The sequence below is a fragment of the Sander lucioperca genome, chromosome 2 (genome assembly GCF_008315115.2).
Source record: "Sander lucioperca isolate FBNREF2018 chromosome 2, SLUC_FBN_1.2, whole genome shotgun sequence".
Classification (NCBI taxonomy): Eukaryota; Metazoa; Chordata; class Actinopteri; order Perciformes; family Percidae; genus Sander; species Sander lucioperca.
In genome coordinates this window covers 569,535-581,673 of record NC_050174.1, presented here as the reverse complement: position 1 = coordinate 581,673, position 12,139 = coordinate 569,535, and the positions used below count along the sequence as shown (strand labels likewise).

The window sequence follows — 12,139 nt, the reverse complement described above, 5'->3', positions numbered from 1 at the left end:
GTAACTGTAATTGCATTATTTAATTTGAATCTTAAGTAATTACCGTAGTTGCATTTCTACATTTTACTGCCAAAAGTAGAGGAATTACTCCCAACATCACAAACCACACCCACACAATCTGATTAAGATACACACTGATTAAGCAGATTATCAAAGTTTTGGATGATAAAATAATAACTAAGGATGTTTTTTTTCATGAATGTTAGCTTTGACTGTTGCTTGTTTGTGTAATGTTATGAAAAAGATTTGTCTTTGGGGACTTTAAAAAGGACATTGTGACCAAGGACTAGCGCAGATACAGATACCACAGGATGTACTCCCATGATGCATCTTTCCTGCAAGAGATGGCGATAATCACTGACGCTAGCTACGATATAATCCATCTACATATATGTAGCCTATCTTAAGGAACATGTATTCCAGCGCGTGCCAAGATAAGCACTGCAAACTAATTCAGAACCATTTAAAAAAAACTTGATACTGGTGTTTGTTTTTCTGTGATTATACCTGTTCAATCTTCAATAATGTGCCCCCCCCCCCCCCCCCCTCCCCCCAGCACTGAACAAGCGCATCTAGCAGCTGCAATGACAACCTTTATTTCAACCAGAAAGTGTGTCAAAATGAAGCTATCGTTTTTGTCGTGGTCCCTTGTAACACCCATAAAGTACATCCCCCGGACGTGAATGACCAACATTGTTCCCCTATGGCCAGCACAGAGTCATGACATGGGTCCCATTCAGTCACCAGAGTGTCGGCTCACTTCGTTTTTTTTTTTGGCATAGAGCTCATGTAGGTTCAAATAGGAGCCATGACTGAACTGCTTTTTAAAGTCTATCAACTAATTAAAACTACAATAATGCAATTTTAAAATAAAAAAAAAAAAACATTAAATAATATTGTAGGAAAATAAATATCATTACAACAAGGCATTTTTTTTTTTTTTTTAAATAGTCACTCTCAATCTCAACACTGGAAGCCAGTGTGTATGTCACGTTATTCACCGCAGAGAAAGACGATCATCAGTCCAAGAAGATGGCTGCCTCTCAGTCTCATCGGTGAACGTGCTAATCAGCTACTGCACATACACTACTGCTTCACGCTCAGTTAATAAGAACATGGATACAGATTCCACTAAACATGGTCCCACATAAACCGTAGAGCTTCAACAGTCGTATGCATTACAAGTGTCTGGATACAAGATATGCAAAATGGACTTTTTTTCTGATGGTTTAGACTTGGCCATGAGCAGGATGATGGTTTAAAAACACACGACCACATCTGCCATCAGAAAACAAACAAGTAGAAGTGCTAGCTAGGGGTGTCACGATTCTTCAAATCCATGAATCCATTTTACTTTCCGTTTTAAGGTCACGATTGAATTCGATTTTCAATTTAAACATTGAAGGCAAAGCCACAATAAGGGCGTTTTTTGTTGCGTATATGTGAACACTCCAAAGGGACTCAGACCCCTCTGGAACAAACTGTACTCAGACCTCTTCTGGAGGTGGTCTGAGTATGGTTTGCTTCAAGTCCGCGTTGCGGTTTTCTTGACCTGTGCATTGTGAACACAACACGTTTCAGGTTTGTTTTGCCTTTTGCCCTGTATGTATTTTAGCCCTGAGGCCCCATCGGAAAGAGAAGTGAGTCCTCTTTCAAGTAAACTGACAATGTGAACGCAAAAAGAACTGAGTCTCTTTTCTGTTGGTCCCCTTTTTTAACCACTTTGGACCAAGTTTGATTTGTTTAAAGAGGACTACACGTGAACCACTAGATGGCAGAAGGGTACTTTACAACAACAGTTTGAGTTTTTCCAAAATTAACAAAGTGCAATTGAAATCACCTTTTAGTTTACCAAGCGTCAAACACTGATGCTTGGTCAGTGGCTCTCAGCGTCAGATACCGACGCACAAGGCAACCTTTAGCGTCTGTACGGGACACAACGGGCAGAGCAGCAGCTCGACCATCGCGCTGTAATGGCGTTTTTCCATTACATGGTACCTGCTCGACTCGCCTCGACTCTACTCGCCTCGACTCGGCACACTGTGCGTCCGTTTTCCATTGCAGATTTTAGTACCGTCTCAGCGTGGCTGGTCGTCTTGCCGGCTCGACGCACACACCAGCGCACAAGTATAAACATCAGGCCACTTGAGTTTGTTTTACAGTTCTGTGGAGGCTCCACGCAGAGCTTTCACCGTAGCCTGTGTAATATGTGGCCTGATGTATACATTTGTCAGCTGGTGTGTGCGTCGAGCCAGCATGTGTGTGTGTAGTTAGGCTACGGCGAAAGCTCTGCTGGAGCCTCCACAGAACTGTAAACAAGCGGCACCGTAGTAAACTACTGTGACCTAACGTGACACACACACAGAACGTCGAAGGTGTGTGTTGTTACCAGAAGACACATTTAGTTTCTAAAGAAAAAAAAAAACAGGTGGCTAAACTGTTTAAAATAGTGGGTTTGTTCAGGACACCCCCGTCTGTCGCTTTCACGTCACCTTTTCAGCTCGCCTCAGCTTGTTTGGAACCTCGACTGAGGAGGTACTAAATAAAGTACCTGTTAGCAGGTACCAGGTACTTTTTTTCGTAATGGAAAACCAAAAAAGGCGAGTAGAGTCGAGGCGAGTCGAGCAGGTACCATGTAATGGAAAAGCACCATAAGATGACGACAAGAGCAACAATGCTAAGGACTGAAAATCAGCGTAAGAAGGCAGGTTGGGCTGGTGGATGTGTCAAACAACACAGGACTTTCACCCAGGAGACCGGGGTTCGTGTCCTGTTCTTGTCCCACGTGTCACTTAAACGTGCATTTTGTAATCCGAATCACGATCTTTCCCTAACCATAACCAAGTGTTTTTACCATGCATGTTGAAAAATGACTCCAAATGGGTACCCAGAGCATTGAATATCGCCGTGGATGGGTTTACATTTAAAAGCCCCAATTTTCTTTTAGTTAGTTGTTTAGTTGAAAGCCCCCTGCGTCTGACTGAGACGCTAAAGTAGACTTTTTGCTCCAGTAACAAACTACAAAGGCCCCTGACCAAGCGTCAGTTTTGGATGTGCTGGGAGTGAGATTGTGTTGGAAGTCCCGTCGGAGCCCACATGCTTAACTTTCGTTGTTCGTTTCCGTAACTCACTCACGGAGAAGACAAAATGTTTCCACACACGCAGGTTCTGTTTTTTTTCTCTGTTATCTCCGGCAGTGACCATGGTGTCTGGAAAAGAGCAGCTGCAGGCTACCGGTAAGCTAACGTTACGTTACCCTGTGTCTTTAACTGCAAGCTACCAGCCGGTAAGCTACACTGTGTCTGTTTTGTTTTTTATTCGCACTTGCGCAAGTAGGCGGAATTGGAGAGAGAAAAAATGAAACTAAACTCTCTAAACTCTATTTTAAAATGAAAATCGTGACACCCCTAATAAGTGCTCTATAGCTATACACTATTTGGGTATTTCATGAATAGCATTCAGGGCAGTTTGAAGTTTTTTTGGTCAGTTTAAGGTAACCTCTCAAAGGTTATCACGAAACCCCTTAGACCTTGCTCCGTAACGAGCACTCTCTCTTTTAGAGGGCAAGCTATGGCTGTCTCAGATAACTTAGTGTACAGTAAATTTAACTGTTATGTTAGTCAGGAAATATATATGAAACTCATTTCCACATCTCATGCTCACAATTTGACAGGTCTCATCGCTAAAATGTTAACTACATCTACCAATAATTTCCCATTCCTATCGGTGAACTAGTAATAATCCGACTACTGGTTTCTATTCATGAACAAATGTTGGGGTTATGAGATTGTGTTTTTGTCTTTTTAAAAGTACGGACTTGTGCTCTCGAGGCGTTAACCACTATGGCTGTTTTTTTTCTTTCCGTTTTATGCTTGGCTTCAAACGACTTCTCAAGGCTTCATCTCTGTTAGAGGAGGTGAAGAAGAGTGAACAGGAACGCCTCGTCGCACAGATGCAACAGCCACATGTTCGACACTAACTGTGAGCGGACTCGATGGAAGGGGGGGTTCTCTCAAGCCTAAAGTGTAGGATATACAACATAACAACAATCAAACTCTGATATCGACTCTCACCGCATTCCCTAGAGGTGCATGTTTCTGTGACTTCCAGTCTAGCGGAGTTTTACCACCCCTAGGGAACAGAGGAGCTTTCATGATGGTTTTTTGTGGAGTTTCTGAATCTGAGTGGAAGTTAGGAGCTGTCACTGGCAGAGCGCTTTTTGCCAAAATGACTGGCAGAGTCTCTGTTTCGCAGATTAGGCTGGATCTTGTACATATGGGGACCCATGGACCAGCGCCAGCTCCCACGGCCCTCCACTCCAGTCGGGATGGCGGCAGCTGCAGCCACAGCAGTGGACGGGCAGGGCTTGTTCTGCAGCAGCTGAATAAGCATGGTCATCTCTGGGCCGAGTCGCGACACCATGCTGGTCCTGACGCGGTCCACTGTGTCCTCATCGCAGTCCATCAGGCTCCGTAGCAGCTTACCATAAAACCTAGGACAAGACAAAACATCCCAGAATGTGAGGAGGGGAAGTGAAAGATAAACTAAAGTACCAACAGAAATCATAATCAGCCTTAAATAGGGTTCTCATTAGATTTTCTGTACTTCAATAAACCGTATGCCGATTACATAAAGGTTCAGTGACATTTAGTACAAAAAAGACAAAAGATGTACAGCATTTTCAACAATATATAGAGGGCTGAAACTATTTCCATTGTTGATTAATCTGTTGATTATTTGCTCGAGTAGTTGATTAGGTGTTTGTTCTATAACATTTCAGAAAATGATGAAACATGTCGATCAGTGTTTTCCAAAAGCCCAAGATGACGTCCTCAAATGTCTTGTTTTGTCCACAACTCAAAGATATTCAGTTTACTGTCACAGAGGAGAGAAGAAACTAGAAAGTAATCACATTTAACAAGCTGACATCAGAGAATTTTTAGCAATTATTCAATTATCAAAATCGTCTGCGATTAATTTAGTAGTTGACAACTAATCGATTAATCTTAATCTCTCAGTTTAAATCTTGATAGTTTTTTTTTTTTTTTATAATTTTTTGGGCATTTTAGCCTTTAACAGACAGGACAGTTGTAGACAGGAAAGGTGGGAGAGAGAGGGGGAAGACATGCAGCAAATGGCCGCAAGTCGGACTCGAAACCTGAGCCGCTGCATAGAGGACTGAGCCTCTGCACATGGGCGCCCATTCCACCAGGTGAGCTACCCAGGTGCCCTCGATAGGTATTTTTTTTTATGTATTTGCACGTGTCACAGTCTGACGTCATCCGTATGGGAGTGACCGTCACTACTTCACCCTTCTAGCTCTTTTGTATCAACTCCCAAACTGCAATCCTGCCTGTAATACAACAACTATAGAAACAAAAGGCAAGCAAACTTGACATGCCTGTTTCTTTTTCTTTAATAGTATAAAAGAATGTCTGAACCAGATGGTAACCAAAACATGGAAATCAATGCACATTAAGCCATCTGTTTTGCTGCATAAATCTGGGTCAAACGTGGTGTTTGCAACATCTATATTCGGGATTTTTAAGATGATTCAAACGTATGTCTCATTCTTAGCAAGCCCCGTACAATGTGTAATATCACAAGATGTTTTTAAACTACTTGTAAACAGGGTCCAAAATTAACATTCGCTAAGCGCCAAATGTGGGTAAATTTTCCTTTTGGTGAGTAATTCTCAGAGGGCTGTCCGCCACATGGCGGGTAAATGTTTGCGCCAAAATAGTTTCTGTTTTTCAGTCTTCATTTTGGTGATACCGGCAACTACTTTCATCTGTTCTTCTGCTGTCTGCATGTTGGAGCTTTGCGAGGGTGGGCCGACGCACACACACATCTGAACGCCGGCTGTTTACTGATAGCTAGTGTTTACCTCAGGCTAAATAATTAGCCGGTATGTGGCGATTTCAGCCAGCCTTCCAAAAGAAAGCACGGAGAAAATGGAGGATAAACCAGCAGGACTTGCAACCAAAACCACAAAGTTTTGTGATGTATGTTACAAAAAAAATGCAATTTAATATTGTGGCCGTTTTTTTTCATTTACCCGCCAACTTTACCGGCGAGTCAAAAAGTAAATTTCGGACACTGTTTGTAAACAGTGTTTCCCACAGGTTGAGAATTTACTACGGGATGTGACCGCGCAGCGTGTAATGGCTGGGTTTAGTAATAATGGGTTCAATTATAAACTAGACAAACGAAAGTGAAAACAATGACTACATAACATCATCAAATAATTTAGAAAGAAATAACTATTTACATACAAATTAGACTAAAAGATATCATTAATCTTAACACTGTTCCCTCCTAACTCTTGTTAAATCATATAAGACTTGGGCTATCTAAAGTTAATTCTTGTTCATTTTGTTGGATTGCTCATTGTTCGTTTTTTGAAGTGTATTAATCCGTGATTTGGGGATCCTAAACATGCTGTTCTGTAGTATACATGTCCTGTTGCACTCATTTAGATCTCATCTGATCAGACTTCTGTCATTCAAACAACTCTCAGTTGTAGTTTAAAACTTTTACAGCCAATTTAATAAAATGTAAGGTTCGGGTCCATAAATACAGTTAATGGAACAGGCACGGAGAACTGAAGGCTCGGTTAGCAACCATTAGCTCTGAGTAGTGGTTAGCTCCAGTCAGACGGTTTAGCTCCGGTTAGCTAGCTAGCTAGACTGCCACGGAGAGGGGTAACAACCTTGTACCTCACGTTATGGCTCCGTAGCAGACTTTTTGTAAAAAATAGGCTAACGATTGTGTCATAACCACGAGACTTACTGTCGCATAGTAGAGGAATTACCGTATAGTACAGGAGAAGCTCTCAGGCAGTTTCGACTCCCATTAGCTGTTTAAGTTTAATTACTAATGTTAACTAGCATTTTAGTTAGCAATAATTAGCCTGTTCCTATGTTATCTCCTTACCTACGCTCTCTGTCTCTGCAATATTCGGAATGGTTGAAATTTCTCTTGGCACAGCTACCAGAAGACTTCCAACTTTCAGACAGGTTGCTCACGTCACATCTACGTCTTCAAGCTCAGTTGGAGGCTGCTCAGTAACGCTCAGCCATCACCGGAAAAGTGCTTCTAATATCCTTCACTGGTCTCCGTCCAGAGCAACGGGATCTGCTAGTCCATTCTTATATACTGTCTATGGTAACAACCAGACTCTGCTAAATGACGTTCGGGGAGCTTTCACAGCACCTTGGTTGCGTTGTTTCGGAAGCTGTGGACCCCGTAGGGAGGAAGTCAGAGTGGATGGATGGAAAACAAGGATTCGTTCCCCGGGAGGGGAAACTTAACTGTCATCGCCGCATGACGTTGGCTTTGTCGGCTAAACTTAAAGCTTTAATGCGTAACTTTTTTATATTAATGATTGAATGTTACATTCAAGCCATTACCAAGTGAGTTGCTACAAAGCTAAGTAAGACTATCAGCTCCACACAACTCTCTCTGTATCTCTCAGTATGACTATGTTCAGAAGATTGTGGCGTCCGGTGACTTTCCCGCGCAGAAACTAGAGTGAAGATAATGAGCTCTTCTGAAGAGTCCATCATGTTATTTTAATCCTCCGTGTCCTTCTTGGCTACTAGCAGCTGTGTGAAGGGGTGGGGGTACGTGCGCGATCACGGAAGGCTTGTATCATGTGGATGCGCCGACAGTTTTGTTGTCATTACTTAGAATTCCTCATGGGGGAGACAGAAACTACGCGCTATCGCTTTAACTGTAATGGCCACTAAAACAACCAACATCTCTTGGTGCTCTGTACTCGGCTCAAAGTCACTTTTTGTCGGGTAAACTCAACTAGCAACAGCTGCTGATACCCCCAACGGCTCACGGAGCTCTGTAGCCGGCGTCACATGACAGGCAGTCTCCTCATTTTGTAGGATATCTACGAACCTGTTCATGAGAATGCGTTGATAGAGTAGAGGAAGAGCTCACCTATTGGGGAAGTGACTCGGTAGCTGTGCCACTTCGCCAATAGCATCTGGATTCGATCGGGCAACAGTGCAGATATCCAGCTTGCTGTAACACTCCTCTTGGACTTCAGATATCATTCTTTGGAAGGTGGAACAGCGGCGAATGGTGGGGAATGCCTTCGTGGTGATGCCATTGGCAATGCACTTAAGGCTCTCCTTCACAAATGCTTTACCCTGTAAAAACACAGCAGTGCTTCACACATTCTTGCCATGACAGTTATACCCATACAATCCTACATAAGATCATGTTTACGGAAGGAATGGAGAGAGAATGGCATACATGTATGTAGGGCTGGGTTAGGGTTGTGCAATTAATCAAATTTGGCTCCTAATAATCACAAAAACAGAATAATTGAGAAAAACGATTATTTTGTATGTTTCGTTTTGCAAGTAAACTCTAATGTTGTCTTGTCTTCTGAATGAAAAAAAAAGTTCAAACGTGAAAAGTATTAAAGGAAATTTCACTGTTCAATGTGTTTTCACTGTTGATGCGTTTAACTGTTTCTATAAATGCAACATCTTTCCAAAAGTCAATGAGTAATGGTGTTAAATAATTGTAATTTCAATATTGACCAAAATAATTGTGATTATGATTTTTTTTCCATAATTAAGTAGCCCCAGGCTGGGTTTAACAAATCGGTTTTCATTTGAATGATCCAATATTGACTTTCTTCTGTATCATATGAAACTAGAAGATCCATTGGTACCAACTATGTCATTCTACCTTAGGGGGTTAAAAAAACGCTCCAAAGTTAGGCTACATTTTGGCGAGGGGAAAAACTGCCACGGCCATTTTAAAAGGGGTCCCTTGGAGTCTCACCTCAAGATATCTGAATGAAATGTCACTCAAAATTCACTGACTGTAGAGTCTGTAAAGCTGCACTTTATTGTGTTTGTGTTAAATAAAACATGCATTAATGTAACTGCTTTAAGGTCAATTCTTAATGTAAACATTGATACTTTTAACAATGCAGCAGGTTAGAGGGAACCTTGTACAACTGTAGAATCGCTTTCATATTAAAGAAAAATTGGTTTTGCAACTGAAATATCCCAAATCGAGATTGAATCGGAAATCGAATCGACTCGGGACCTTGTGAATCGCAATTGAATCAGGAAATCAGGGGACGACACCCAGCCCTACGTGTACTGTATGTAGCATTTGTGAAATGAATTAATGCGTATATACCTGAGTGTCAAATTTAGCAGCACTGTAAAGGAAGGATTTGCAGATGTCATGCATGCCATCTGTGTCACAAGTTGAGTTTTCCAGGCAGGCGAAGGCTCCGCAGCCAACTTGGAGGGCACTGTTGAGACAGCGTGCCACATCTGCTGTGGGCACAGAGAATGAACCGTCAGCAGGGGAGCCAACAGTGGGAATCACTGCACACTCACTGAGCTCATTGCACAAGGGTTGCCAGGGTTTCAGCTTTAAAAAAAAAAAAATGCAACAAACAAAAGAGAATTTTCATACTTTGGTGATTCACAAAAGACATACAGTCACTCGGGGCAAATAGTGACTTGACTGGAGATTGGACACCTTACAAATTGTAGAGTCTCAGACATTATTTGGCACAACTGCACTTTTCTCTTGGCAGGGACCTTTATTCCACTGTTTGGTTCTTTTCAGCAGAGCTTGGACGAACAGCACCAGAAATTCCAAAGAGTTTACTGAAAATTGCTGGCGTGCCTGTAGAGAGACACACACACACACACACACACACACACACACACACACACACACATACACACACACACATACACTTGTACTACTCGCACACACTTGTACTACTCACACACACACATACACACACACACATACACTTGTACCACACACACACACTTGTACCACTGACACATACATATACACACACACACACACACACACACACACACACACACGTACCACTGACACATACATATACACACACACACACATATATACACACACACACACACACACATACACTTGTTCCACTGACACACACACACACACACACACACAAAGAAACAAACGCAAGCTGCCACCAAACTCTGTCTTCAATTAGGTCGGAATTGTCAAGCTGAATTTGAGGACTATTCCTCCAAACCACTTTAATATTCTTAACTATTAATTAAGCACACCTCATTAAGCCTGCAACTAACGATCATCTTCATTGATGATTAATCTGTAGAATGTTTTCTCGATTAATTGATTAGTTATGTCCAAAAGAAACGTCCTCAAATGTCTTGTTTTGTCCGCAACTCAAAGAAATTGAGTTTACTGTCACAGAGGAGAGAAGAAACTAGAACATATTCACATTTAACGAGCTGGAACCAGAGAATTGTTACTTTTTCTTTTCATAAGAAATGGCTCAAATGATAATCAAAATAGTTAATCGATTAATCTTTGCCGCTGTGCATGTCACAGTTCACTTAAATACCCAGAAATGATCCCATGAATATAAATATTCAGAAAATACTGCCACATTCATTTCAGAAGCATCACCTTGGGATTGTTGTTAGGCTGATATACACACAAGCAACCCTGATCCCCATCTTTGTAAATACCTATGAAACTGCTGCCCTGCAACATCATTCAGACCATATTTCAAAAACTGATCTCGGGTTAGGAAAACAGCTCTAAATTCATGCAACCGATTTGAGATTTTACACCAAAACATAATCTGTAAATCATTGTATCCAGATATAGTTCGCTTTTCTTATTCTTCATCCAAGAATCCACTGAGATGGACTCAAATCCTTTGTAATAACCATTAAGAAATGTCACCGTGGAGCCTAAGCCTACTTGGCAGACTTTGAATGTGGGGCCCCATGTTGACCTGCACAGTCAGATAAAGTCTGCCTGCCATCAGGGACCAGCTCTCAAAATACAGAGAGTGAGCTGCGAATCGTATGATGATGAAGCAATTCCTGCAGAAGGGAATCAGTATCCCTGCTTCCCGCTGCCTTTTATCACAGGGCTGTACCTTTGTGTTAAAAATAGGGCTGAAAAACTGACGATTATTTTCATTGTCAATTAATCGTTTGGTCTATATTGTCAGAGAATAGTGAAACATGTCCATCCCAGTTTCTCAAAGTCCAAGCTGATGTCTTTAAATGTCATGTTTTGTCAGTCCAAATATCCCAAAGATATTCAGTTTAACATCATATAAAACAGAAAAGAGCAGGAAACCTTAATATTTGAGAGGCTGAAAACAGCATTTCTGCCATTTTTGCATAAAAAAATTACTTTAACGATTAATCGATTATAAAAAGTAGTTTTAGGTGTTTCCATTGATCGACTTATCTAATCGTCAACGTTTGAATATGCAGATTCATGCTTCGCTGTGTCATTTCATGATGGGTTATTACAGCAGGATAATGACTCAGGATTTGCTTTTATTTCATGGATAAGACATGGGAACTAATAGCATTTATTTGCACCCAAAAGGACAAAGCTCCAGTGTGAAAATAGTCATCTTTTTCTGACTACACAGAAAAGGCTACAGGGGAAGCTTTATGGCCACTATAATGCTGAATAGTGGGACCAATGCTGCAGCCAAAAAAGCTATGAGAAAAGACACTAAAGCAGCATGACACAGCCTGCACTCTCAGGTGTCAGCACCAAGCTCTGTGCTCATCTGTTGCCGGCAGGACACCGGCACAAACGCAGCGTTAATCCCGCAGCCTTCTCCATGAATCAGCGCGCTCGTTTACACAGAAAAGGCTGCATAGGCCGAAAACAAAATTACGAGAACACACAAAAAAATCTCCACATAGTAAGCGAGCAATGGCATAATTGTGGAAATGTGTGTAAAAAAAAAAAATTTTTAAAAAGCAAGCAGTGCACTCTGAGATATGCAGATGGAGGCAACGTGTTACTTACAAGGGCTGTTGGCAGAAAAGCGTGTTCTCCTGGGCGAATAAGACTCGTTTTGATCCAGTTCATTTGCAGATGCGTTCAGCACCATCAGGAGAAAAAGTCCGGTCCTCAAAGGCATCGTCCTCTCAACACAGCTAATACAACTAAATGTAAAGAGACGCCTCCTGCTTTGGGTGTAATTCATAAAGAATGACAAGCTTCTGCAGCGCCGAGAAACACAAAGAAACGCACAGTAGGCTGTTACAAGTCAGCTGCCAGCAAATGTCTTTACACTGGACTCCTTTTG

General features: G+C 41.7%; 1 protein-coding gene and 1 long non-coding RNA gene across 2 annotated transcripts; one reads left to right on the top strand and one right to left on the bottom strand.

Annotated features, from left to right (window-relative positions):
* Positions 1–1,630: 1,630 nt before the first annotated feature.
* On the top strand, positions 1,631–5,173 carry LOC118494603. Its single transcript, XR_004896706.1, has 3 exons — positions 1,631–1,640; positions 4,002–4,006; positions 5,117–5,173. It is a non-coding gene; the product is annotated as an uncharacterized LOC118494603 (long non-coding RNA).
* stc1 (stanniocalcin 1) lies at positions 3,850–12,139 on the bottom strand. Its single transcript, XM_031305131.1, has 4 exons — positions 11,857–12,139; positions 9,178–9,320; positions 7,954–8,165; positions 3,850–4,492 (listed from the first exon to the last, which is right to left on the bottom strand). The coding sequence occupies exons 1-4, from the start codon at positions 12,035–12,037 to the stop codon at positions 4,192–4,194; spliced, it is 837 nt and encodes a 278-aa protein (XP_031160991.1). The 5' UTR covers positions 12,038–12,139; the 3' UTR covers positions 3,850–4,191.